Here is a 24,136-nt window from a genome sequence, read left to right on the forward strand (position 1 = left end):
GATGTCTGCCCTGGGTTCTTGATCCGAGGGAAAGGCCCACTGCTGGCCTCACAACTGCCTTATTGGCTTGTGATTCAGTGGGCCTTCCCCAAAGGAGGTAATATGAGTATCTCCCTGGCTATTCAGTTGGCAGGAACCAACCGCCACACCCGACATGGCCTCCACAAGATTCTGCCGACTATACGATGCATAGTATGCACATCCATAAATATAATGATCAGATACTGGTGGCCATATTCTGGTGATTCAATATTAAAATTAAATATACATAGTACTCGAGGATATCATAGCATTAGTACTTTCCCCTATGCCAATGCCAGATGGAATATTCTTATGCAAACATACTACTCAGCTTATGCAATGTACCCTCATACAGGATCCCAATCATGCTGATAGGTTGTCAATAAAATTACTGTGCTGACTTTCCAGTGGGTCTCTTGTTAAGTAATATTACATTCAATTTCATTGTAAGGTATATGATAGCAACATTACACTTGAGAATGAATTGCTGATTGCATTGTAATTTGGACCTTGAAATTAAACATCTTTAACCTTCAAAGATTGAGCCACTAACAACTCTCACTGAGTCTCCTAAGTAGCAATATGAGTGATATCTACTAGGTCGTCTACTTCATACACCAAAGGAGTTGAACCCTCACAGGAATACAGCTTCATCTTCCATTGGTTATGACCGGTTGTAGTTGTCACCTGCCTCTGCCCCACATATTGAACTGACGACAGTACTTAATGCTGAATGACTGCAAGTTCCTTTTGTAGACCTAAAATGGGCGCAAAGAAATGTGTTCCAGAAGCAGCTTTTGGTGGCCTGTCATGACTTAGGAGGGGGCTATCTATGTATTTGAGACAACGATTCTCTGGATTGCCATTAAAATCATGGGTACTTTCAAATCCCAATCTTTTCCTGACTCCCCTACTATCTTTACAGCATAGTTTTGATGGTACATTTTATTTGCCTATCTAACCTGATGCTTAGGGATGATATGTTATGTGAAATTTTTGCTTTATATCCAGCAATGTAGACACTTCTTTTATGACCTGCTCCACAAGTGATGTACAATTATCTCTGTCAATTAGCAGTATCATACCCCACCTCGAAAGGACTTGTTCCACAATTAATTTCACAGTTGCAAGGGCCATACAGCGGCAAATGAGAATTGTTTCTACCCACTTAGTGAATGATTCAACAGTGCTGTTTATTGTCTCAGACAGTTTTGGGTTTTTCACCTGTGTAATCAAGTGTTCTCATGGTCTGACAGTGGGCTGACTAAGAAGAAAAGTGTTTCTTGTGGCGAGTGCAGGGAAGACAGTGGTCAAGATGGGAATACATGTCATCAGATACTGATCCAGACAACAGTTTAAAGGCAATCCAGTATTGTTTGGTGGCTTAAGTGACAGCCAAAGAGGATATCATGAATCTTTCAGAGGGGTTTGTGAAGGAGAGGAGGGGGAGTCACAGAAATGGGATGCCCATCAGGGTCAGGGCAAAATCATCTCCTTTATGGTTGAGAGACAAAGGTACATTACCCAGCATAAGCAGTTGGTTGGCTATGAGTATGATCTCCATTCGGAGAGCTGGGCGTTAGTATATTGGACTTGGGAGATCAAATATGGCAAAACAGGTTCTGTTATTGACTGCTGTGACTTGGTTGATGGACAGCGGTTGATTAATCAGTGCTTTTCCATGTTGAACATCATTGGAAACACTGAGGGTAATATTGGCCTAGAATGTACTCTGGGTGGGGGATTTCAATGTCCATCACCAAGAGTGGCTTGGTGCTACCATCGTTGACAGGTCAATGAAGGACATTGGCTGCCAGAAGATGCTTGTGGCAAGTAGTGAGAGAATCAACCAACTTGAACTTCTCTACACCAATCTATCAAGTCCCACCTTCATGCTGAGCACCCTTCATTGTGCCATGTGACACTATACTGTGCTTAATGGGATAGATTAAGAATAGATCTAACAATTCAAAACAAATCTGGTCATCCAAGCATTTGCAAGCATCTTCAGTAATATTGTCTCCTGCGAACCTTACCAGCACTGATGCTAGTCTTCAGCCAATTTGATTCGCTCCATGTTACAAAACGAAATGGCTGAGTACTAGGTTTGCCAACTCTGGCTGGATGTCTTCTGGAAGATGTCGGCTTAAGTGACATCATGGAAAGCCGGTTATGTGGCATGAGCAGGTTCTAAGAGAGTGTGAGAGAGGAAAACACACAGAGGCCTCTATTGAACCCACTGCAAAAGCCAATTTCATACCAGTTAAAACTTCCTGTACAAATTCTTACCAAATTGCACAATAGTTTCATTTAAAAAAAATATCAGCTTGGATTAAATCCATTTCTACAACTCCTTTTACCCCTTTGAGGCTGCTCAGTGGGAAGGAGCACCCTGCAGCACTTGCTCCTTTTACCTCATCAAAGCTCAGCGTCAGTGGAAACAGGCAACAATGTTCATGAGTGTCGGTACCGGTTTACATGAATATATTTCATGTTACCACCCTGCCAAGTAAGCAGTCAGACAACTGTTTTGATGAGCTTGATGCTCTGACAGAGTTTCTGCATGAATTATATGACTCATTTGCTTAAAGAAATGTTTTAAAATCTCCTGGATTCCTTTTAATAGCCACCAGGAGATTGATGCCGATTACGGTAGACTCCCAGCCATTCCAGGAGGGTTGTCAGCCCTACTGACTGGACACAGCAAAGGCTATGGTTCTGGATGACATTCCAGCTGGGGTGCTGAAGATGCGCTCCAAACCTGGGTGCATAATCACCTCAGGAGCACTGTTTTCTGATGATTGCACAATGGCGAATTCCATTCTCAATTCCTCAGATAATGAGGCAGTCCATTTACACATATAGCAAGACCTGGAGAACATCTAGGCTTTGGCTAATAAGTGGATGGTAATATTGACACCACACCAATGCCTTGCAGTGAGCATTTCAATAAGACTGAGCCTAACAATTGATATTCAGTGACATTAACATCATTGATTTGCCCTCCATTAACAACTTGGGGATCACTATTGGCCAGGAACTTAAATACAGCATCCACATAAATGCAGTGGCTATTAGAGCAGCTCAGAGGTTAGTTATTCTACAGTGAGTGACTCACCTCCAAACTCCCCAAATCCCCTTCATCAATTACAAAGTGCAAATCAGGAAGTGATGGAATATTCTTCACTTGCCTGGATGAGTACTGCTGTAATAATACTCAGGAAGCTTGGCACCACCTAGGACAAAGCAGCCCATTGATTGACACTTAATTTACTAACCTAAACATCCACCCTTCTTAGCACTGATACACTGTGGCTACATTGTATTATCTACAAGATGTACTATATAGACTCGGTTCTTTGGCAGCACCGCCCATACCCACAAACTCCACGACCTAAAAATCAAGATCAGCAGTTGTATGAGAACAATTTCCTACCAAGTCACAGACCATCCTGACTTAGACATAGATCACCATTCATTCATTGTAACTGGGTAAAAATCCTGGAACACTGTACCTAACAGCATTGTGGGAGGACAGTCACCTAGGAGACTACAGTGGTTGGAGAAGGTGGCTCTGTACCAGTTTCTAAATGGCAAAGAGGGATGGACAATAAGTGTAACCAGCAACCCCTAGGTTCTGGGTTTTAAGTATATCTCAGCTATTTTTGGAATGGTCTATTTTTACAATCTTAATCTTTGCTTTCTGCAAGAATCTGCAGAATCAAATTTCTTATTTTCAAAAACAAAAATAGCTGGAAAAACTCAGCAGGTCTGACAGCGTCTGTGGACAGGAGCACAGTTTACGTTTTGAGTCTCTTTGACTCTTCATCAGAACTCTATCAAGGATACTTCAGTGAGGGAAAAAAATATGGGCTGGGATTTTCCAGTCCCACCAGTGGCGGACGGGTGCGGACAGTATGTTGGGAGCTGAAAACTCAGTTTCCCGATGGTGTGAAATGACAACAGGAACTTGCGGTCCCGACAGTCATGGTGGGATAATGGTAGGTCGTCATTCCCACCAGAGGCCATCAGGAAGTGATTTGCATTTCATGGGCAGGATTCAAATGGACACCCGACCAGAATTCTCTACCGCCCCTCCCTCCTCCCGTCCAATCGATTGTCCCACCAGTGGGATTTCACGCTGGTCCAGAAGACATCTGGACCACCGTGGCATGTACAAGTTGGGACTTAACTGGATGGATGCCTGGAGTAGCAAGTGAGGCCTGGAGCCTCGCGATGTCAGAGCCAGGAGCTCCTTGGAGCGAGGAGCTGAAGGTGGAGCCTGGAGTTGATGTAGGAGCCATTAGCTGCTGGTGGAGCCTAGCACAGCCATGCACCCTCGACCCAGCGGAGCATCCAGCAGCAGGTGAATGACTGCAGCAGGTAATGGTGCATGACAAGGGCCTTTGTGGGTTGGGGGAAGAAGACAAAAGTAGAGGCAAAAAGAGTTGGGATGGGTTTGGATGCCAAAATGTAAGGAAAGATGGAAGTCTTGCTGGGGTCTTGGATGGATGTGGTGGGGAAATGGAGCGGGAACGAAGGAAAGGCAGTGGGGAAAGAATGGGATTGTGAGTGTGGGGGTGCAGGGGGAAGAATGGGACCAATAGTGGGGAGGTTCAGAGGGAGAGGCCTGTGATATCAATTGAAGAATCCTGGGGAGCAAAGTGAGGGAATTGATGATATGATGGAATAGTTACAGTTAAAGGGGGCACGTACCTGTAGGGTGTTTCAGCTAATGGGGAGGCAGTTTCAGTTGAAAAGCGACCACAGCAGGACTCGAACCTGTAATCTTCTGATGGGATCACAGCTCATGCTAAAGTGAGATGCCTTATCCATTAGGCCATGTGGCCAGACCATCTGTAGGGAGGGATGCTGAAGGTCCTGCAGCGATGGGTGAAGGGGTTTTAGGGTTGTTGGAGGAAAGGCATGAAACCTGGATCCTTGTGGTGAGAAGGACAAGGGGAGGCATTGGAATGGTGACTGGGCTAGGCTCATTGGGGAGAAAGGGGACATGGACATTCACTGTAACGGGCTGAAGGGTGATGCGGGAGTTCAAGGGTGACTGCGGGGAGGTTGACTGTGACACTGGGGGGATCAGTGGTGAGGGTGTGGGGAATGGGGGGAGGATAACAGGTGGTTGTGAAAGCCTTGAAGGTAACACACACCATGGCTGCTCCAGACCTACCCAGTGGCTCAAAGTCCAGATATGGAAGTAGTGGATGGGGAGTGGGGTCATTGGGTGGGTGGAGCTGCAAGTCAGCTCAGATGGACAACTAAAGGGGAACCCCAATGTGTCGTTCTGACTAGGCAAAGGCGATTATATTGAAAAGGCTGTGAAGGGCAAAGGAGCAGTGTGTGTGGAAGACTTCTCACACATGGTTTGCAAGGGACATGGCAAAGATCGATGCATCCCTGTGCATCCATGATGCTGGAGGGATATAGACCCAGGCAAGGTTTTCTCCTTGAATATAAGGGCTGCGTGCAGGCATTAAAGTGAACAGATGCAATGAAAAGACAGCAGATCTCCTTAAGGTGCAACTGTACATATATTAACTAGTGTGAATCAACAAACAGCAACAATTGTGCACCTGTGCCACCATAGTAAGACCAGATTTGGAGTGCTGTGTACAGTATTGATCTCCTTATTTAAGGAAGGATGTAAATGTTTTAGAACAGATCAGAGAATGTTTAATAGACTAATACCTGTAATGGACGGGTGTCTTATGAGGAAAAGTTGGACAGGCTAGGCTCATATCCACTGGAGTTTAGAAGAATGAGGTGATTTAATCGAATCCTTAAAGATCCTGAGGGGTCTTGACAGAGTGGATGTGGAGAGGATGTTTCCTTTTATGGGAGAATCTAGAACCAGGGGTGATGGTTTAAAAATAAGGGGTCGTGCATTTAAGACAGAGATGAGGACAAATTTTTTCTCAGAGGATTGTGAGTCTTTGGAACTCCCTTCCTGAAAAGGCAATGGAAGCATGGTCTTTATATATTTTTAAGGCAGAGCTAGATAGATTCTTAATTAACAAAGGGGTGAAAGGTTATCGGGGGTAGGTGGGAGTTTACAATCAGATCAACCGTGTTCTTATTGAATGACGGAGCAGGTTTGAAGGGCCAAGTGGCCTACTCCTGCTCCTAGTTCATATGGTCGTATGTTCAATCATTGCCTCTCCTTACTACTGTGATTGGCCAACTCCACTCCTCCAAATCTGGACCTTAAGCTTTCTTCCGTGAATTCTCTCCCAATCTCTCCTCTCTCCCTCCCGATTGCTGGTCCAAACATGCCACCAACAGTTTCTACATGAACCTTCCCCACACTTTCTCCTTGTCTCCTGATTACTGGTCAGATCCTCCCCTTTCTGCTGTACAATCTTTCCTGTTCCCCCCCACCTCGTGATTGCTGTTCTGACCCTTCCCTTCTGCTCTGCGATCTCCCCCCATACCCCTATTCCTCCCATTTCATGGAATGACTCCTCCCTCCAACACTGCTATTGTTCCCAGATCCACCTCCCAATTGCTGACCTGACTCTTACCCTTCCCATCCTTCTGACCCACAATTTCTCCTGAATCCCCTCCATGATCTCCTGATTATCAGTTTACCATACCCATCAACTGCAGATCTTTTCCAGTTGCTGGGGCCTATCCCCAAAAGGCCCCAGCTGCAGCCTTCCACTACTGACATCCCTATCCACTAGTCAGTCTGACAGTCAATTTGTCTGGCTGCCAGGCAGGAAATGAAATATAAAAATGCTAATGGGGTCTTGGTATTAAATTCAACTGGACTTCGCTACTCTTGGAATTTCTGGGTTGCCCACCCAACTACCACACTCCCCTGCTCCTTCCAGGCCTTACTACAAATGTTGGGGCCTTTATTATTGTCTGACTTCACAGAGTAATATTTTTCAAAAGTGGATTAAAGTCAAGGTGCATGGTTTGTTTTCACATTAGTTGCGTAAGCAAGCCTGTGAAAGGCACTAATTTTAATTTTCATTTTTATCTGCAGATGCAAGGCAAGATTTGTTGAATCCTCAATTGTATGTTGTGACTCTAGGAGGGAAAGAGAGTATAAAGTGTGAATTATTATTCAGTCCTATTAATGTAAGTATTGAGTAAATTATGTCTTTTGTTTAAGTTTACTGTTTGTGTTTACTCTTCCTGAGACTTAGTTTTGTTACTGAGATCTATGAGATCGTTGGGAAATGGGTGGCTAGGGTGAGATGGTAGAGCCAGGTCAGAAATTGTGCTTTGGAGCCAGGAGGAGTACATTGCAAGTTCCAACTTGGTGAAGTAAATTTAAGAATCTGGGTGCAGAAATGAGCGCAGGAAGCTGCTGTCACGGGCAGTATTTATGTGTTCCTTTTTATTTCCCATAATCATTATATTTGTGTACAAAAGGTGTGTGTTTTCTTACCCTCAGAGTGATTGACCCAATTCATATAATCCAAGCTTTTTGAGTTTAAAAAGGTTATTTATTATCACACACTTTCTCTGGATGTTTAAAACATGACGTCGCACTCACTCGACTCGCATGCACAAAGATTAGATACATAATTAAAATTTGTGTCAGTGTCTTTTGTGGCAGGCCTGCAGTTACTCAGATGAGTTGATGCTTGAGTTAACGTGAAGGTCTTGTAAAGCAGAGTGTTCTCAGTAAGCTGCGAGGCTTCTGGCAATCAAATTTCCAGGAGGTTGACTCCCAGTAAACTTGTAGTTGGAACAGATTGGGCGTAGTCCTTCTCCCACTTTCACGGTATTGCTGTTTATCACCTTGGCTGCTTTGCTAACTTGTACCTGGAACTCTGTCTGCAAAACAGCTTCTTGCTGTTTTTTTAAAAGCAGACAACAAAATAGACTCATATGACTTGTACAAACTCAAATTCCTTTTTCCAAAAAGGGGTGGTGTGTTGATTACATATGTGTTGTTATTTGACACCTTAAAATTCACTCAGCCTAGTGTGGATGAGGGAGTATCATAATACAATGGAAAGCGGTCGATGGGATCCGTTCACATTTGTCTAACACACATTGAGTTTCAATGTTTCTTTTGGCTATGGTGAAACTGGAAGATGGACTGGCTGGTATTCTATAGTTTTTTGTTGATGGTCCATTCTTAAACAAAGGGATGTGTCAATTTTCCAGCTGACAATGGCCATGTTTTAGTTAGATACTTGTTTGAGAGTCAGGACTTTCTGGAGCTCAAAATGCCAAAAGGTCACATGGTTTTCAGTGGCTATTTTAAGTCTGTTTGTGTTCAAAATTTTGAAGTATCAAGTGAAAGTTCAGAATGTAATGGAACATGACACTACCTTAAAAAAAAGGCCTGGAACTCCCATGCAGATTGGCTGTGGGCCTCTATTCTGCTAAATTGATATTGCTGCAACTGTTTTAGGCCCATAAAATGGGCACAACAGAAAATGCTGGAAATACTTAGCAGGTCAGGCTGTATCTGTGATGAGAAAAGCAATGTTAACTTTTCAGGTTAACAATCTTTCATCAGAACTGAGATTAAATGGAGTGGGTAGGGTCCATATAAGAGTATCGGATATATGATCTGTGAAAGCAGTGAATTCGATGGGCCAAAAAACTTGTTCTCATTCCTTTTTTTATGGTCTTCAGAGGTAAAGGTGCCAAATTGTGCAAAACACCGGGGAGCAGAACTAAGACATAAATGATTGTGAATTATATCCCTGTTAGCTCAGCTGAATCTGGATGTTTTGCCTCTAATTTGCACATGCAATGCAGGAAGAAGGCTAACAACTTCTATTACTGTTTTTCATGAGCTTCTACCACCACCCCCTCAACTCCAGCCATGCCTGTCAGGAAGGAGTGGGCAGTGTGTTACCTCTGTGTCCTAGGAGTATCATTGATGCTTCTTTTGTTTCCTTGTGTGCTGTGAGGAGCAGCAGTGTTCCTTCGAATCCCACAAGAAAGATTTGGATCTCTCAGATTTCCCATTAGCTCCCTTGATTGCCTCTGGACTTTTCCCCTCACTATTGCCTTAGAGCTGGAAACAATTATCCTGGATCCCCTGTAGCAGCCACCTCTTGTGCAAAATCCTGTTCTAGCTGCTGGCCAACTAGTAATTCCCATGAGGTTTGGGCAAGAAATGTCACTGGAAGTATTCTGCCCTCCAGCACGAGTTAAAATCAGGGCTTTTGTTTCCTAATTTATGTGCATACATCTGTTGAAGCCACTCGAGGGCAGCAGTGGTTCAAACAACTTTACAACATATAACAAAGGGTTGAAAAAATATTGTAATTAAATATTTCAAAAACACTGTAATGGAAATTGCAAGTCTGCTTTAAGAAACATTGGATTCTTGATGCACTTTTTAGTCATCATTGTAAAGCAGATTGAGCACCATGACAAGTATAAGCTGATGTAAAACAGCATTAGTTTGTGAAGGTTAGGTCAGGTGTGATTACTTTAGTTGAAATTTTTGAGGAGGTCACGAACATGGTGGGTGGGGAATTGTATCTGTATGGACTTTCGGAAGGAAATGATAGGGCTCTGTATAACAAAATTCAAAAATCAAAGCACACAGTATTGGAAAGAACCTTATGATTGGGTTGGTAATTAGTTGGGCAGTAGGAACCAAAAGCCTAGCAATTAATTTAGGCTATTTCTAGGAGCAAAAAATAATTCTTGTGCCTGATAATGGAGGCTCAGTGAAATTCTGAGAAATTTATTCTTGGTTCTCATCTAAATGGCCATGATGACCTGCCTCCATAGGCATCTCATGAAATTCAATAGACAAATTTTGGGTCAGCTGCTGTTTCACTGGTACAAGTCTAAATTAAGTCTCAGGAAGGATGTGAGAAGAAGAATGGAAGGGTGGTGGCGTTGGTGGGGTGTGATTGCAGTTCAGGAGTGGCTCTCAGGAGGGTTGAGGAGCTGGGATGAGTCATTCTGCTGCTGGCTGCAAAGAAATTAAACAATCTAACTGAGGAACCATGAACAGGGCAGTTTCAGTGAGAGGACCTTAAACAAGCATTAGGCCTCTCACTTATGTAATTAAGGAGTCTAATGCCTCATTCTGCCAGATGTCTGGCAAATGGCCTGAGCTAGTGCCAGGTTGGACTTTTCCCAAAGCACAGTATATTGGTTCCCAAAATTGGCTTGTTTGACCATTTTACACCCAGATGTGTGCCCCATTTCTAAGAGATCAGCAGAGAAATTTGGTCCTGGCATACCTTGCTGCAGAGAAATTTGCTCCTGGTGTACCTTGCTGCATTTGAAATATTTAATTTTAATGGCCTCAACCCTCCGAGTTTGATTCAGATGTCCTGATGTGGAATCACTGTGTGTAGGCTGAGTTACTGAAGTGGCTTGTTCATGGATGGCTGAGATATTTAAACTTCCATTGGTACCCACTGTCTCACTGGCACCCTTGAGATTTTTAAATGACTGTTAAGTTCATTGAGCTGCTTGAGAGCTTTAAATTCCCAGCAAAGTAGGCAAATTCTTCAGGAACTACTGTATCTTCAGAAATCTTTTCTTTTGTATTAAATGACAAAAACCAATGTAACAGACTGCAATTTCAGTTTCTGTCTAAAGTTTCCATTTCATGAATGAATCAATATACTGAATAGATTTTTCTTTAATGGCTGCTTTGAAGTCTCCCTACTTGCAGGCAGGAGATGGGGTTGCAGATTAAAGACATGTCTGTTCTGGGTCACATCATTCCTATGTATGTCCCCACCTCCCACAACATTTTAATTGGTTTGATTGTGATTGTGTGTCAAGTACCAACCTCAGGTAAATGGGGTTCTAATTAAAGATCATAGTTGCACATCAATGATGTCATATCTAATCCCACTGAATTTTAATTCAAATTCGCAGATGTTCTCCCTCTCTCAGACTTGCCAGCAAGATCTAGATCAGGAGAAAGTGGCTGCGTTCAGGAAGCCATATCCAGCACTGTTGGTTTATAGGTCAAGACTAACCTTCTGGATCTAACTGAGAAGTAGTGCAGGAAGAGGCTGTATTTCTCCTGACAGGTTGTTGCAGAACTCTGCAGCCTGTATCCATGCCACCCCACCAACTCGACTTATTACCTCTTGGAGGAGGGAGTGGTTGGATGCCTTGTCAGTGACCTTAAAAGTTACCACAGAACTGAGTTCTTATGCCACTGGACATTTTCAGTTAACAGGGAGCCTTTACAATCTACAGTTATAGCTGCAAGAAAGGAGGTAGCCAATTACCTATTTTCTAGGGCCAACCAGAATATCACCTTTCCTACTGATCTCAGGAGACAACAGTACAGAGCTTATCATTTGGTGCAATTGCTGGTTTCCTTTGTTTGCAGAATGTTATATGTGCCTGCATGCCATTGTAATGTAAAGGTGTTGGCAGAGCAAGGGTTAACCTGGGACTGGAGAATAGCACTGCCCATGGCATGATGTATAGAGTCACATGGTAATAGACTCAGGGAACCCTCTAGAGGCAGCTGGCCAGCATGGCAGCAGCAACATGCATAATATTAACTGGGATCTGTACATGATTAAAGATTATTAATAAATAGTTTTTGTTTAAACTTACAAGTCTCAAGACCTTTTCATCAACATAGTTTTGTGAGAGCAAAATCATGTTTACTCAATTTATTGATGGTCTTTGAAGGAGTCACATACCTGTGCTGTGGATAATGGGGAACCGGTGGACGTACTGTAATTAGATTTCCAGAAGGCATTTGATAAGGTGCCACAAAGGTTATTGCAGAAATTAAAAGTTCATGGTGTAGTGGGTAATATATTGGCATGGACAGAAGATTAGCTAGCTAACAGGAAACAGAGGGTAGCCATAAATGGGTATTTTTTTGGTTGGCGGGATGTAATGAGTGGTGTGCCACAGGGGTCAGTGCTGGGGCTTCAACTTTTTACAATTTATATAAATTACTTGTATGAAGAGACAGATGGTATGGTTGCTAAATTTGCTGCTGACACAAATATAGGTAGGAAAGTAAGTTGTGAGGAGGCCACAAGGTAACAGATAGATTAAGTGAATAGGCAAAGACCTGGCAAATGGAATATAATGTGGGCAAATGTGAAATTGTCCATTTTGGCAGAAAGAACAAAAAAGCATATTATCTAAATGGTGAGAGATTGCAGAGCTCTGAGATTCAGAGGGATCTGGGTATCCTAGTGCATGAATTACAAAAGGTTAGTGTGCAGGTACAGCAAGTAATTAGCAAGGCTAATAGAATGTTATCGTTTACTGCGAGAAGAATTGAATACAAAGATAGGGAGGTTATGTTTCAGTTATATAGGGTGAGACAACATCTGGAGTACTGTGTACAGTATTGGTCTCCTTATTTAAGGAAGTATGTAAATATGTTGGAAGAAGTTCATAGAAGGTTTACTGGACGAACACCTGGAATAGGTGGATTGTTTTATGAGGAAAGGTTGGACAGGTTAGGCTTGTATCCGCTGGGGTTTAGAAGAGTGAGGTGATTTGATTGAAACTTAAGATCCTGAGAGGTCTTGACAGAGTGGACGTGGAGAGAATGTTTTCTCATGGGAGAATCTAGAACTAGGGGTCACTGTTTAAGAATAAGGGGTTGCTCATTTAAGACAGATGAGGAGAAATTATTTTCTCTCAGGCTCATTTAAGACAGATGAGGAGACATTTTCTCTGAGGGTCGTGAGTTTAGATCCCTCTTCCTCCAGTGAAAGCAGAGTCTTTGAATGTTTTTAAGGCAGAGCTAGATAGATTCTTGATTAACAAGGAGGGCGAAAGATTATTGGGGGTAGGCAGAAGGTTACAATCAGACCAACCATGATCTTATTGAATGGTGGGGCAGGCTTACTCCTGCTCCTGGTTCTTATGTATGTATGTATGTATGTATGTGAAACATCAAATGAACCCTCAACGCAGAATATAGTTGATCTTATACATGTGGCCATCAGCCATGGTGGAGCAGCATTGAAGGGCCATAGGGTCTACTCCTGCTCCTATTTTTTATGTTTTTTTATTCCCATTAGTGCAAGAATTAGCAATATTCATCAACAGAAAAGGATACTAGACTATCAATGTATAGCTGGTGTACAGTGCCAATGACAGGAACAATTAATATCATGTGGGTCTGTGCAAGGTACCCAGGGAGCTAACATGATTCTTTAATTCTCAGACAACCCACCAGCCCTCAGTTTTTGACATTGGAACAAATGTGACAGGATGGCTGATGGAGGTAAGGGCTACAACCTACAGGCCTAAATAATTAATGCCTCTGTGCAGCCCCACCACTCCTGAGCAGCAGTTACAATTAAAACACCAGGATAATTATAGAGTAGACAAATGAACTTTGGAAGCAGAGATTCAGATATGGGCTCCCAACTATATGTCTCTGATAAAGTGTCACACATGGTCTACTGCATATTGCACAATATTGGATTTTAAAGATTCCTGAATTTAGAGGTGGAAGAGCAACTATAGCAGTCATCATCAGATGACGAAGGAAGCCATGTAGGAAGGAGGGTCACATCAGTGCCGTGCAGCCGGAGAAGTCAGGCATCAGCTCATAGTTCACTGGTTCTGCTCAGTTCTCAATCCTATCCTGGGAACTTTGGCAGAGCTTCTCTTCATAACATACTTTGTTTTATTCTTCTCTTCACTCCCATAGTCTTGCACTGCAGAACAGTCAAACCATTCAGATAACATCTATATCAATTGAATTCTGACCATACACCCTCAGAAGCTGCTGTTAAACCACTTTGCTGACCAAAGTCCTAAATTCCTTTAAGGGCAATCAATTTAATGTCAACATAATAAATGCCTTTCATTCATTTCTTATGCAGATGATCAACCCACACTGGCAGCCGTGGCTCAGTGGTTACATTCCTCATTCTAAGTTAGAAGGTTGTACTCCAAGCCTCAATTCAGAGATTTGAGTACATAACCTAGATTAGTGCTTTAGTGCTGTACTGAGGGCATACTGCACTTTGGTAGATATCTTCTTTCAGCTGAGATGTTGAACTGAGGCCCCATCTATCTGCTCAGGTGGATGTAAAAATTTCCAATGGAATTTTTCATGAAGAACAGGGGAGTTCTTCTGGCACCCTCGTGTATCGTTAAGCAGTGGCCAGCTGCTGCCAGCATATATACAAAGGGCCTAATGCCTGTTTCCTATGTTGGTCGTGGTCACCTTTTTCTTATCTATACTAATATGGTGGGCACACACTTCCATCTCGTAATTACCCCACAGTTTCTGCCCACCATGTTGGAGGCTTTGCCCAAAAATTAGGTGCAGCACCATCAAATTTCTATGCCATGATGTGGTCAGTGAGATTCCATGATATGCAACTAGGTGGCCCACAGTCACAAAGATTGGATATTTCAATTGTAGATTATAATATCAAATAATATAACAAATATATTTTACTAGTTATTGAAATGGGTAAATGATATACCCATTTTAATCTATATTACCAAACATTCTTGGCAAAATGGACAAAGGATTCTCAAAGCATTGATATATTTTGCTTTTTCTTAAGACAATATCTTGTAGGAATGAATAATCAAAGGCTTAACTAAAACTTCTGTTATGATCCCCAGCTGAGGCTACCCCTGGGAAAGCCTGATCCCAGAGTGGAACCCAGCTTGATAGATCCTAACTTTTATTAGTTTGTTTAGAGACGTGGAGAGTAGCTACTGAACAGCATCGCAGGATTCAGCTGATGAACTTGTAACAAAAGAATAAAATGATTTATTCAACAAGAAAAGATGAACTATATTACAATACTCTTTCACCTTTTATACTTTTAGCTATACCTTTTACCGATTATATACAGATTTGCAAGGATAACACAAGTTACAAAAGCTGTCTTATACTCTAATGTCCACAGCAAGTACACAGTCCATGACCTATACCTATGGTCAGACACACCACACTCCGAAACCAAGTGACAGACATCACCTCAACCAGATGCTATGGATCTCTCCTCAACTCCCTCAGGAAGCTTGTCACACTGTGAGCCAACCGGTCTCACTGCACTCCATCTTTCATATGAGGGTTTCCAATCTCCACTCTAAGACCTCACCTTGGATTCTTCTCCCAAACTGACAGTTTCTCTCAGATGCCTTCCACAAGGGTTTACCCCCAAGGTTTCGAACTCTCCTTCTGGCGTTCTTCTCCCCTGGGTCACCGCATGCCTTCCACACACTCTTTTTCACTGTCTCAGCCGTCAATGGTACCACTGCTTCACATGCCCACAGCAAAGAATTACAGATCTTTAGTTGTCTCTTTGGACCTTCTTGACTCTTGCAAGCTGTTCTCACTTTAAATAAGCTTTCTACAGCTTTTGTCTCTTTAAATCTGAAGCTTGGAGCCTCTCTCTCTGCCCCTCACTCTTAACTTTACTTAACAGGACTTTTATCAGGTTCCTGTCCTTCCTTTGACTAGTCAAGGATCTCCTTTGATTTTCCCTTCTTCCAGTCCCCTGGACTTTGGGGTTTTCCTTGGCTTGGAACTGGCTCTGTCCCTTCCTGGTTGCTTCTGTTTGCCAACTACTTTCAGAACCAACTGCACTCAAACAGCTTCCAAAACAAACTGCTGTCTTTCTTCTTCTGTGTGTGCCTGTGGGAGGGACATGGCTCTCTGGCCCCTTGGGCAACAGTCCAATTTTTCTACCTTTGTGTTTGCTTAACTTCTATAAGTTGTAATCTCTCATTAGAAATGCAAGCACCTTTTAAAGTGAAACTAAAATTGAATTTTTACCTTTCTTAACACACATACAGAATTACAAATCAAAATTAAACTTTAAAGCTAAAACTCATTCCTAACACCCCAAAAATACACATACAACTTACTTAAACTATCTCTATTTCATCAAACTTCATACTGAATTTTTTTGTTCCAGCATGTTCCATCTATCTAGAAATGGATATGTTTTTTTTTTGGGAAATTTTAGGCATAGTCATAAAAACATACGAACAGACAAATTAAGAGCAGGATTAGGCCACCCAGCCCCTCGAGCCTGCTCCGCCGTTCAATAAGATTAAGGCTGACCTGAATGCAACCTCAACCCCATATTCCTGCCTACCCCTAAACCTTTCACCCCTAGTTAATCAACAGAGTAGGTCACCCAGCTCCTTGAGCCTGCTCCATTGTTCAATAAGATCATGGCTGACCTGAATGTAACCTCAACCTCACATTCCTGCCTACCCCTGAACCTTTCACCCCCTAGTTAATCAATAATCTACCTGGCTTTCCCTTAAAAATATTCAAAGACTCTGCTTCCACTGCCTTTTGAGGAAGAGTTCCAAACACTCAACACTGAGAGAAAAAATTTCTCCTCATCTGTCTTAAATGAGTGACCCCTTACTTTTAAACAGTAACTCCTAGTTATAGATTCTCCCACAAGAGGAAACATCCTCTCCACATCCAACCTGTCAAGACCCCTCAGGATCTTAAAGGTTTCAATTAAGTCACCTCTTACTCTTCTAAATTCCAGTGGATATAAGCCTAACCAGTCCAGCCTTTTCTCGTAACACAACCCACCCATTCCTGGTATTAGTCTAGTAAACCTTGTCTGAACTGCTTCTAAAGCATTTACATTTTTCTTTAAATAAGAAGACCAGTACTGTACACAATATTCCAGATGTGGTCTCACCAATGCCTTGTACAACTGAAGCAAAACCTCCCTAGTTTTGTAATCAATTCCCCTCCCAATAAATGATTATGAGGGGAGGCAATGGTGTAGTGGTATTGTCGATGGCTCTGGGGACCTGGGTTCAAATCCCACATGGCAGTTGGTGGAATTTGAATTCAATAAAAAACCTGGAATTAAAAGTCTAATGAAGACCATGAAACTATTATCAATTGTTGTAAAAACCCATCTGGTTCACTAATGCTCTTTAGGGAAGGAAACCTGCTGTCCTTACCTGGTCTGGTCTACATGTGACTTCAGACCCACAGCAATGTGGTTGACTCTTAAATGCCCTCTGAAATGGCCTAGCAAGCCATTCATTTGTACCAAATCGCTACAAAGTCTCAAAAAAGCAATAAAACTGGACAGACCACCCGGCATCAATCGAGGCACTGGAAACAACAACAAACGGCAATGGTAAACTCAGCCCTGTCAACCCTGCAAAATCCCCCTTACTAACATCTGTAGGCTAGTGCCAAAATTGGAAAAGCTGTCTCTCAGAGTCGTCAAGCAACAGCCTGACATAGTCATGCTTATGGATTCATAACTTACAGATAATGTCCTAGACACCTCCATCACCATCCCTGGGTAGAGGTGGTGGCACAGTGGTATACAGTCAGGAGCGGGTTGCCCTGGGAGTCGTCAACATTGATTCCGGACCCCATGAAGTCTCATGGCATCAGGTCAAACATGGGCAAGGAAACCTCCTGCTGATTACCACACACCGCCCTCCCTCAACTGATGCATCAGTGCTCCTCCATGTTAAATACCACTTGCAAGAAGCACTGAGGGTGGCAAGGGTGCAGAATGTACTCTAGGGAATTTCCATTTATATCATGCCACAGGTGGCTTGGTAGCACCACTACTGATTGAGCTGGCCGAGTCCTAAAGGACATAGCTGCTAGACTGGGTCTGCAGCAGGTGGTGAGGGAACCAAAAAGAGGGAAAAACATACGTGACCTCATCAACACCAACCTGCCTGACTCAGATGCATCTGTCCATGACAGTATCAGTAGGAGTGATAACCGCACAGTCATTGTGGAGACAAAGTCCCACCTTCACATTGAGGATATCCTCCATCGTGTTGTGTGGCACTACTACCGTGCTAAATGGGATAGATTTCAAACAGATCTAGCAACTCAACTGGGCATCCGTGATGTGCTGTGGGCCATTAGCAGCAGAACTGTACTCGAACACAATCTGTACCCTCATGGCCCAGCATATCTCCCACTCTACCATTACCATCAAGCCAGGCGATCAACCCTGGCTCGATGAAGAGTACCGTAGGGCATGCCAGGAGCAGCACCAAGCATACCTAAAAATGAGGTGTCAACCTGGTGAAGCTATAACACAGGAATACTTGTTTGCCAAACAGCATAAGCAGCTAATATTAGATAGAGCTAAGCAATTCCACAACCAACCAGCCAGATCCAAGCTCTGCAGTCCTGCCACATCCAGTCGTGGATGGTGTTGGAGAAAGAGGGTCCACAAATATCCCCATTCTCAATGATGGCGGAACCATCAGTGCAAAAGATAGGGCTGAAGCATTTGCAACAATCTTCAGCCTGAAATGCAGAGTGGACGATCCATCTTGGCTTCCTCCGGAGGTCCCCAGCATCACAGATGCCAGTCTTCAGCCAATTCGATTCACTCCACGTATCGAGAAATGGCTGAAGTCATTGGGTAGTGGAAAGGCTATGGGCCCTGACAATATTCAGGCAATAGTATTGAAGACTTGTGCTCCAGAACTTGCTGCACTCCTGGCCAAACTGTTCCAGTAACACTACAACACTGGCATCTACCCGGCTATGTGGATAATTGCCCAGGTATGTACTGTCCATAAAAAGCATCGGCTTACTCTTGATCATCAATGAAGTAATGGAAGGGGTCATCAGCAATGCTACCAAGTGGCACTTTCTTAGCAATAACCTGCTCACTGACACCCAGTTTAGGTTCCGCCAGGGCCACTCAGCTTCTGGCCTAATTACATCCTTGGTTCAAAAATGGACAAAAGAGCTGAATTCCCAAGGTGAGGAGACAGTGGCTGCCCTTGACATCAAGGCGCCCTAGAAAAACGAGTCAGTGGGAATCGGGGAAAACTCTCCACTGGTTGGAGTCATACCAAGCGCAAAGGGAGATGGTTGTGGTTGTTGGAGGTCAGTCATCTCAGCTCCAGTACATCACTGCAGGAGTTCCACAGGGTAGTGTCCTCGGCCCAACCATCTTCAACTGCTTCATCAATGACCTCCCTTCCATCATAAGGTCAGAAGTGGGGGAGTCCACTGATGATTGCACAATGATCAGCACCATTTGCGACTCCTCAGATACTGAAGCAGTCCATGTCCAAATGTAGCAAGACCTGGATAATATCCAGGCTTGGGCTGAAAAGTGGCAGTCAGGAAATGGGAGGAAGGGAGGAACTCAGGAAAATTACAATCACCAGGGAAGTGGTATTGAGCAAACTGATGTGGTTGTGGGCTGACAAATCCCCAGGTCTGGATGGACTTCACCTAAGGTCCTGAAAGAAATGGCTAGTCAGATAGTTGATGCACTGGTTTTAATTTTCTAAAATTCCCTAGATTTGGGGAAGGTTCCATTAGATTGGAAAATAGCAAATATAAGTCCTTTATTCAAAAAAGGAGGGAGACAGAAAGAAGGAAACGATAGGCCTAACATCTGTCATAGGAAAAATGTTAGAAGCTATTATTAAGGATGTTATAGTAAAAATTCAAGGCAGTCAGGCAGCGTCAACATGGTTTTGTAAAAGGGAAATGGTTCTAACAAACCATCCTGAAAACATTCTAAGAACTCTTCATCTACACTACCTTTGCCAATCTGATTTTTCCAGTCTATATGTAGATTAAAAGCCCCCATGATTATTGTTGTACCTTTCTGTCAAGCTGCCATTATCTCTTTTATACTCTGTCCTACCATGTAGCTACAATAGGGGGCCTGTACGCCACTCCCTCAAGTGATTTCTTGCCTTCATCATTCCTCATCTCAACCCAAACCACTGGTTTCCTAAACTTAGGTCACTTCTGTCCTAATGTGCTAAGATTATAATTAATTAAGAGTCCCCCTCCATCTTTTCCTAACTTCCTGTCCTTCCTAAATGTCACATACTCTTCAATATTCAGGTTCCAATCTATGTCATCCTGTAGCCTCTGTAATGGCTTTCAGATCGTACTTATTTATTTCTATTTGTGCTATCGGTTCATCTATTTTGTTTTGAATGCTTTGTGCATTTAGATACAGAACTTTTAGTTTTGTCCATTTGTTATTTTTGCATCTCTACTTTCCTAGTTATGCAGCTCACCAGGACATGAGCCCCCAGCATGGTACAGATCCCACTTTCCCCAATACTGGTGCCACTGCCCCACAAACCGGAACCCACTTCTCCCACACCAGTCTTTGAGCAACACATTCAATTCTCTAATCTTATTTTCACGTGGCTCAGGTAATAATCCATAAATTATTTCCTTTGAGGTTCTGCTTCTTAATTTGGTGCCTAGCTCGTCATACTGACTATGCAGAGCCTCCTTCCTCATCCTGCCTATGTCATTGGTACCTACATGGACCATAACCACCGGATCCTCCCTCTATCATAGGAAGATCCTGTCCAGCCCTGAGCAGATGACCCTAATCCTGGCACCGAGCAGGCAACAAAGCCCCCTGGACTCTCGCTTTTTGCTACAGAGAACAGTGTCAATACCCCTCACTATACTGTCCCTTACTATCACTCCATTCCTTTTTACTCCCCCCATTTGGATGGTTTCCTGTACCATGGTGCCATGGTCAGTTTGCTCATCCACCCTGTAGCCCCAGCTCTCATCTAAACAAGCTGAGAGAACATCAAACCTATTGGACAATTGCAGAGGCTCACACTTCTGCACTCCTGCCCTCTAGGTCTCCTTACCTGCCTCATTCTCCATCATATCCTCCTGTCCCTGGCCACTGACCAAATCAGGAGACCCTATCCTAAGTGGTGTGACTGCCTCCTGGTATGAAGCATCCAGGTAACTTTCCCCCTCACCTGTGACACAGAGCCTGCAGTTCAGCCTCCAGCTCAATGACTCTGAGTTGAAGTTCCTCAAGTCGCAAAAACTTACTGCAGAAATGTTTGCCCTGGATCACAGTGTTACCCGGGAGCTACCACATGCTGCAGCCATGATACATTGGCTGTGGTTCTGTTGGGCCAACAAAGGTCTCACCCACCAGTCAGGGAACTGGCAGGAAATCCAACTTAGTTCCATGGGATGGCTGACAGAATCAGACGCTCTTCAGGCACTTAGGTGGCCAGCGTCGGGCCTTCCCCACAATTGAGGTCCCCACTGGTGAAAGCCTCACCTGGCGAGAATTGCCAGCTAATCAGAGGCCAGCACCTCTTCATGCTGCCAGCGCCAGCAGGTCTCATGGGCAGCTGGCGGCAAACACCCAGCAGAGGCCCAGGATTGCTGAGGGACCCCAGGCCACAGGTGAGTGAAGATGGGATGTGACTCATTGGGTGGGCGTCCTGGGAAAGATGTGGGCAGCAGGGGTCAGAGCAAGGGCAAGGGGTGGCTTTTGGCCGCACCCCCTTCCCGATGCCAGGTGCCTTGATCAGGCACACAGATTAATCCCTAAACTACCACTAAATTGTTGTGTGCTCATGATCAATGGGTGTTAATTGGCTCATTATTGAGCCTAATTGACATCCCACTGCCAGCGGTGAGAGTCCAATATCAAGAAGAGGAAGAGATCCAGTAAGGAGAGCTACTCCATCTACATCTACAAGGTGATGAAGCAGGTCCACCCGGACACCGGCATCTCCTCCAAGGCCATGAGCATCATGAACTCGTTCGTCAACGACATCTTCGAGCGCATCGCGACCGAGGCTTCCCGCCTGGCCCATTACAACAAGCGGCAGACCATCAGCTCCCAGGAGATCCAGACCGCCATGCACCTGCTGCTGCCCAGGGAGCTGGCCAAGCACGCCGTGTCAGAGGGCACTAAGGCGGTGACCAAGTACACCAGCTCCAAGTGAAATGCCACAATGCACTGAACAAAAGAATTCTAATATCAACCCTTTCTATCCTCCAAATTAATCGAGGGAAATTTTGCTGCTGCTGGGAGACTGAGAGCCTTTCCCGCGATTAAGTGGGCCTAGCCACCATGTATCTTGTCACAACGAGCTTAAATCCAGCCCACTGCACATGCAAACAGTATTTATCATTTGATCATGAATGACTAGCAGTCAATTGAAGCCACTGATCCAGTTATGCTCCTCCTCCTATTGCAGTTCTTTAAATTCAGTTTATTTTTGTTTAAATTTGGTCAATTTATATGCCTGTGATACATAAGATCTGAACCCATCATCAATTGAAGCCATTTGGTTGTACCTTATTCTGCTGCAGTAATGAATTAATTTAGGACAGCAATGACCAACACTCAATTATAGTACAAAACAGAGGGAAAAGTGTTTTACCTTGTATCAGCTTCACTCTGAAGGGAATTTTTTCTCTCATCTTTTGTACAACCCCCCAGTACCTTCAGGCCTATTTCATTCTGTTCTATTCAAAATATTCGATTAAATTTGATTGCGCTGATAATTGGAAGTTGTTACTTTTGTGCTTATGCTAACAACTTTGACAGAAACTTCAGTGTAACTTCACCTTGGCAAAACTGGTGCAGTGTCCAGTAAGTTTTGCTGATTGTGTTCCTATGGAAACTCCACACTAGCTTTTCGAGAACATTTTAGGAAATATCTAATAATTACTTTATTGATTTAGGTGGCATCCTATGATTTTAATCTACCCATCATTATCAATGCTGGTACATCATTTTTAAAATTTTTACATATATTATTATTTTGTTTCCATTCATTGTTTTATCCCCACATTTTAGCTTATTTCGATCTTTTTCCCACACCGTCCCCTCCCCCCACCCCACTAGGGCCATTCTGCTTTCTACTCTTAATGTCACCATTAACATCTCCTTTAGCCAATATCACCCACCAAAACCCCTTCAACTTTTTGTCTATGACATCTTTTGCAATCTCACCTTTGCCTCCACCTATCATTGGCCTTCTATCCAGCTTCATCTGTCCCGCCCCCCCCCCTAAACAGTATGTATTTCACCACATTTTTATTTGTTTTTAGTTCTGAAGGAGAGTCGTACTCAAAATGTTAACTCTGTCTTTTTTCTCTGCAGATGCTGTCAGACCTGCTGAGTTTTTCCAGCATTTTGGTTTTTGTTTGTGTCCAGCCCAGTCTGGGTACATTTTGCTGATTGTGTTCCTATGGAAATTCCACACTAGCTTTTCTAGAACATTTTAGGAAATATCTAATAATTACTTTTTTGTCTTAGGTGGCATCCTATGATTTTAATCTACCCGTCATTATGAATGGTGGTACATCACCATCTCCTTCACCAAGTTCTGTACCGCCTGATCCTTATGATGAAATCTCTTTGGGTTCTTCTGACGTACAACTATCGTGCCCTGCCACTCCATCTCGCAGAGTGCAAGCTACCGGTAAGTTTGATAGAAAGGGAAAATGGCATTACAAGACATTTTAAAAATAAATTCTAACTGTGAGTTTCTCCAGATGACACTGCAGGGTATTTGAAACTTGTGATGTTTTACTTTACAAAACTAAGAAATGTTACAATGTCACATCTTCACTGTGTTATGAATATATGAATTGATAGCTTACATACTGTTTCTATCATACTGCTCATGCCACATTAAGTATAGAAGTAATCACTAACTGTATCAACAAATATCTCGGTCTTGCTTTTTCCTGCACTTGGCTTCCCCACATCAAACTACTTAAAGGATGGATTGTTAAAACTCTGCAAGACAATTGCTCTTCTAATTTGGCCGCATAATTCCTTTTCTTGATCTTACTGTTGCACTGGAGGCAATGATGTATGCCAAGAATCCCGTTGAAACAACTCTGTAATCAACTGCCACAAAACTACCTTAGCTTCCTCCTGATAATCAATAAACTTCCCTTCTCCTGCAGTTATATCCATATATTGTCATTTGCATTTCTACAGCTCCTCTCTAGTAATCCCACCTATTTTTTTGGAATCCCTTGTAAATACACTTCAGATCCAATTAGTATCCAGCCTATTACAACAAAAATTCTCAATGCGATAATATATTTTTTAATGCCATAATTTCTTTCTCATGCTTTGTATTAGCATACAAAAGTCAAAGATTTTCTTGAATGTATGTTTTATGCCTTTCACCCTTTATCCAGGATAAAGTAAATTACATTAATTCCTGAAACTGAAGGGGAGGCAATGGAGTAGTAATATTGTCACTGGATTCGTAATCCAGAGACCCAGGGGAATGCTCTGGGGACCCAAGTTCGAATCAGATGGTGAAATTAAAAAGTCTAATGCTGACCACGAAACCATTGTCGATTGTTGTAAAAATCCATAGGGAAGGAAATCTGATGTCCTTACCTGGTCTGGCCTACATG

General features: G+C 43.2%; 1 protein-coding gene across 1 annotated transcript in view; it reads left to right on the forward strand.

The window, feature by feature from the left end:
* LOC121290452 (cilia- and flagella-associated protein 47-like) overlaps positions 1-24,136 on the forward strand; it is a 661,534-nt gene that overhangs the window by 121,514 nt on the left and 515,884 nt on the right. Inside the window, 3 exon segments of the mRNA XM_041210889.1 lie at positions 7,028-7,122; positions 21,442-21,663; positions 23,013-23,178. Coding sequence (XP_041066823.1) covers positions 7,028-7,122; positions 21,442-21,663; positions 23,013-23,178 — 483 coding nt within the window.

Source organism: Carcharodon carcharias, chromosome 18 (genome assembly GCF_017639515.1).
Source record: "Carcharodon carcharias isolate sCarCar2 chromosome 18, sCarCar2.pri, whole genome shotgun sequence".
Classification (NCBI taxonomy): Eukaryota; Metazoa; Chordata; class Chondrichthyes; order Lamniformes; family Lamnidae; genus Carcharodon; species Carcharodon carcharias.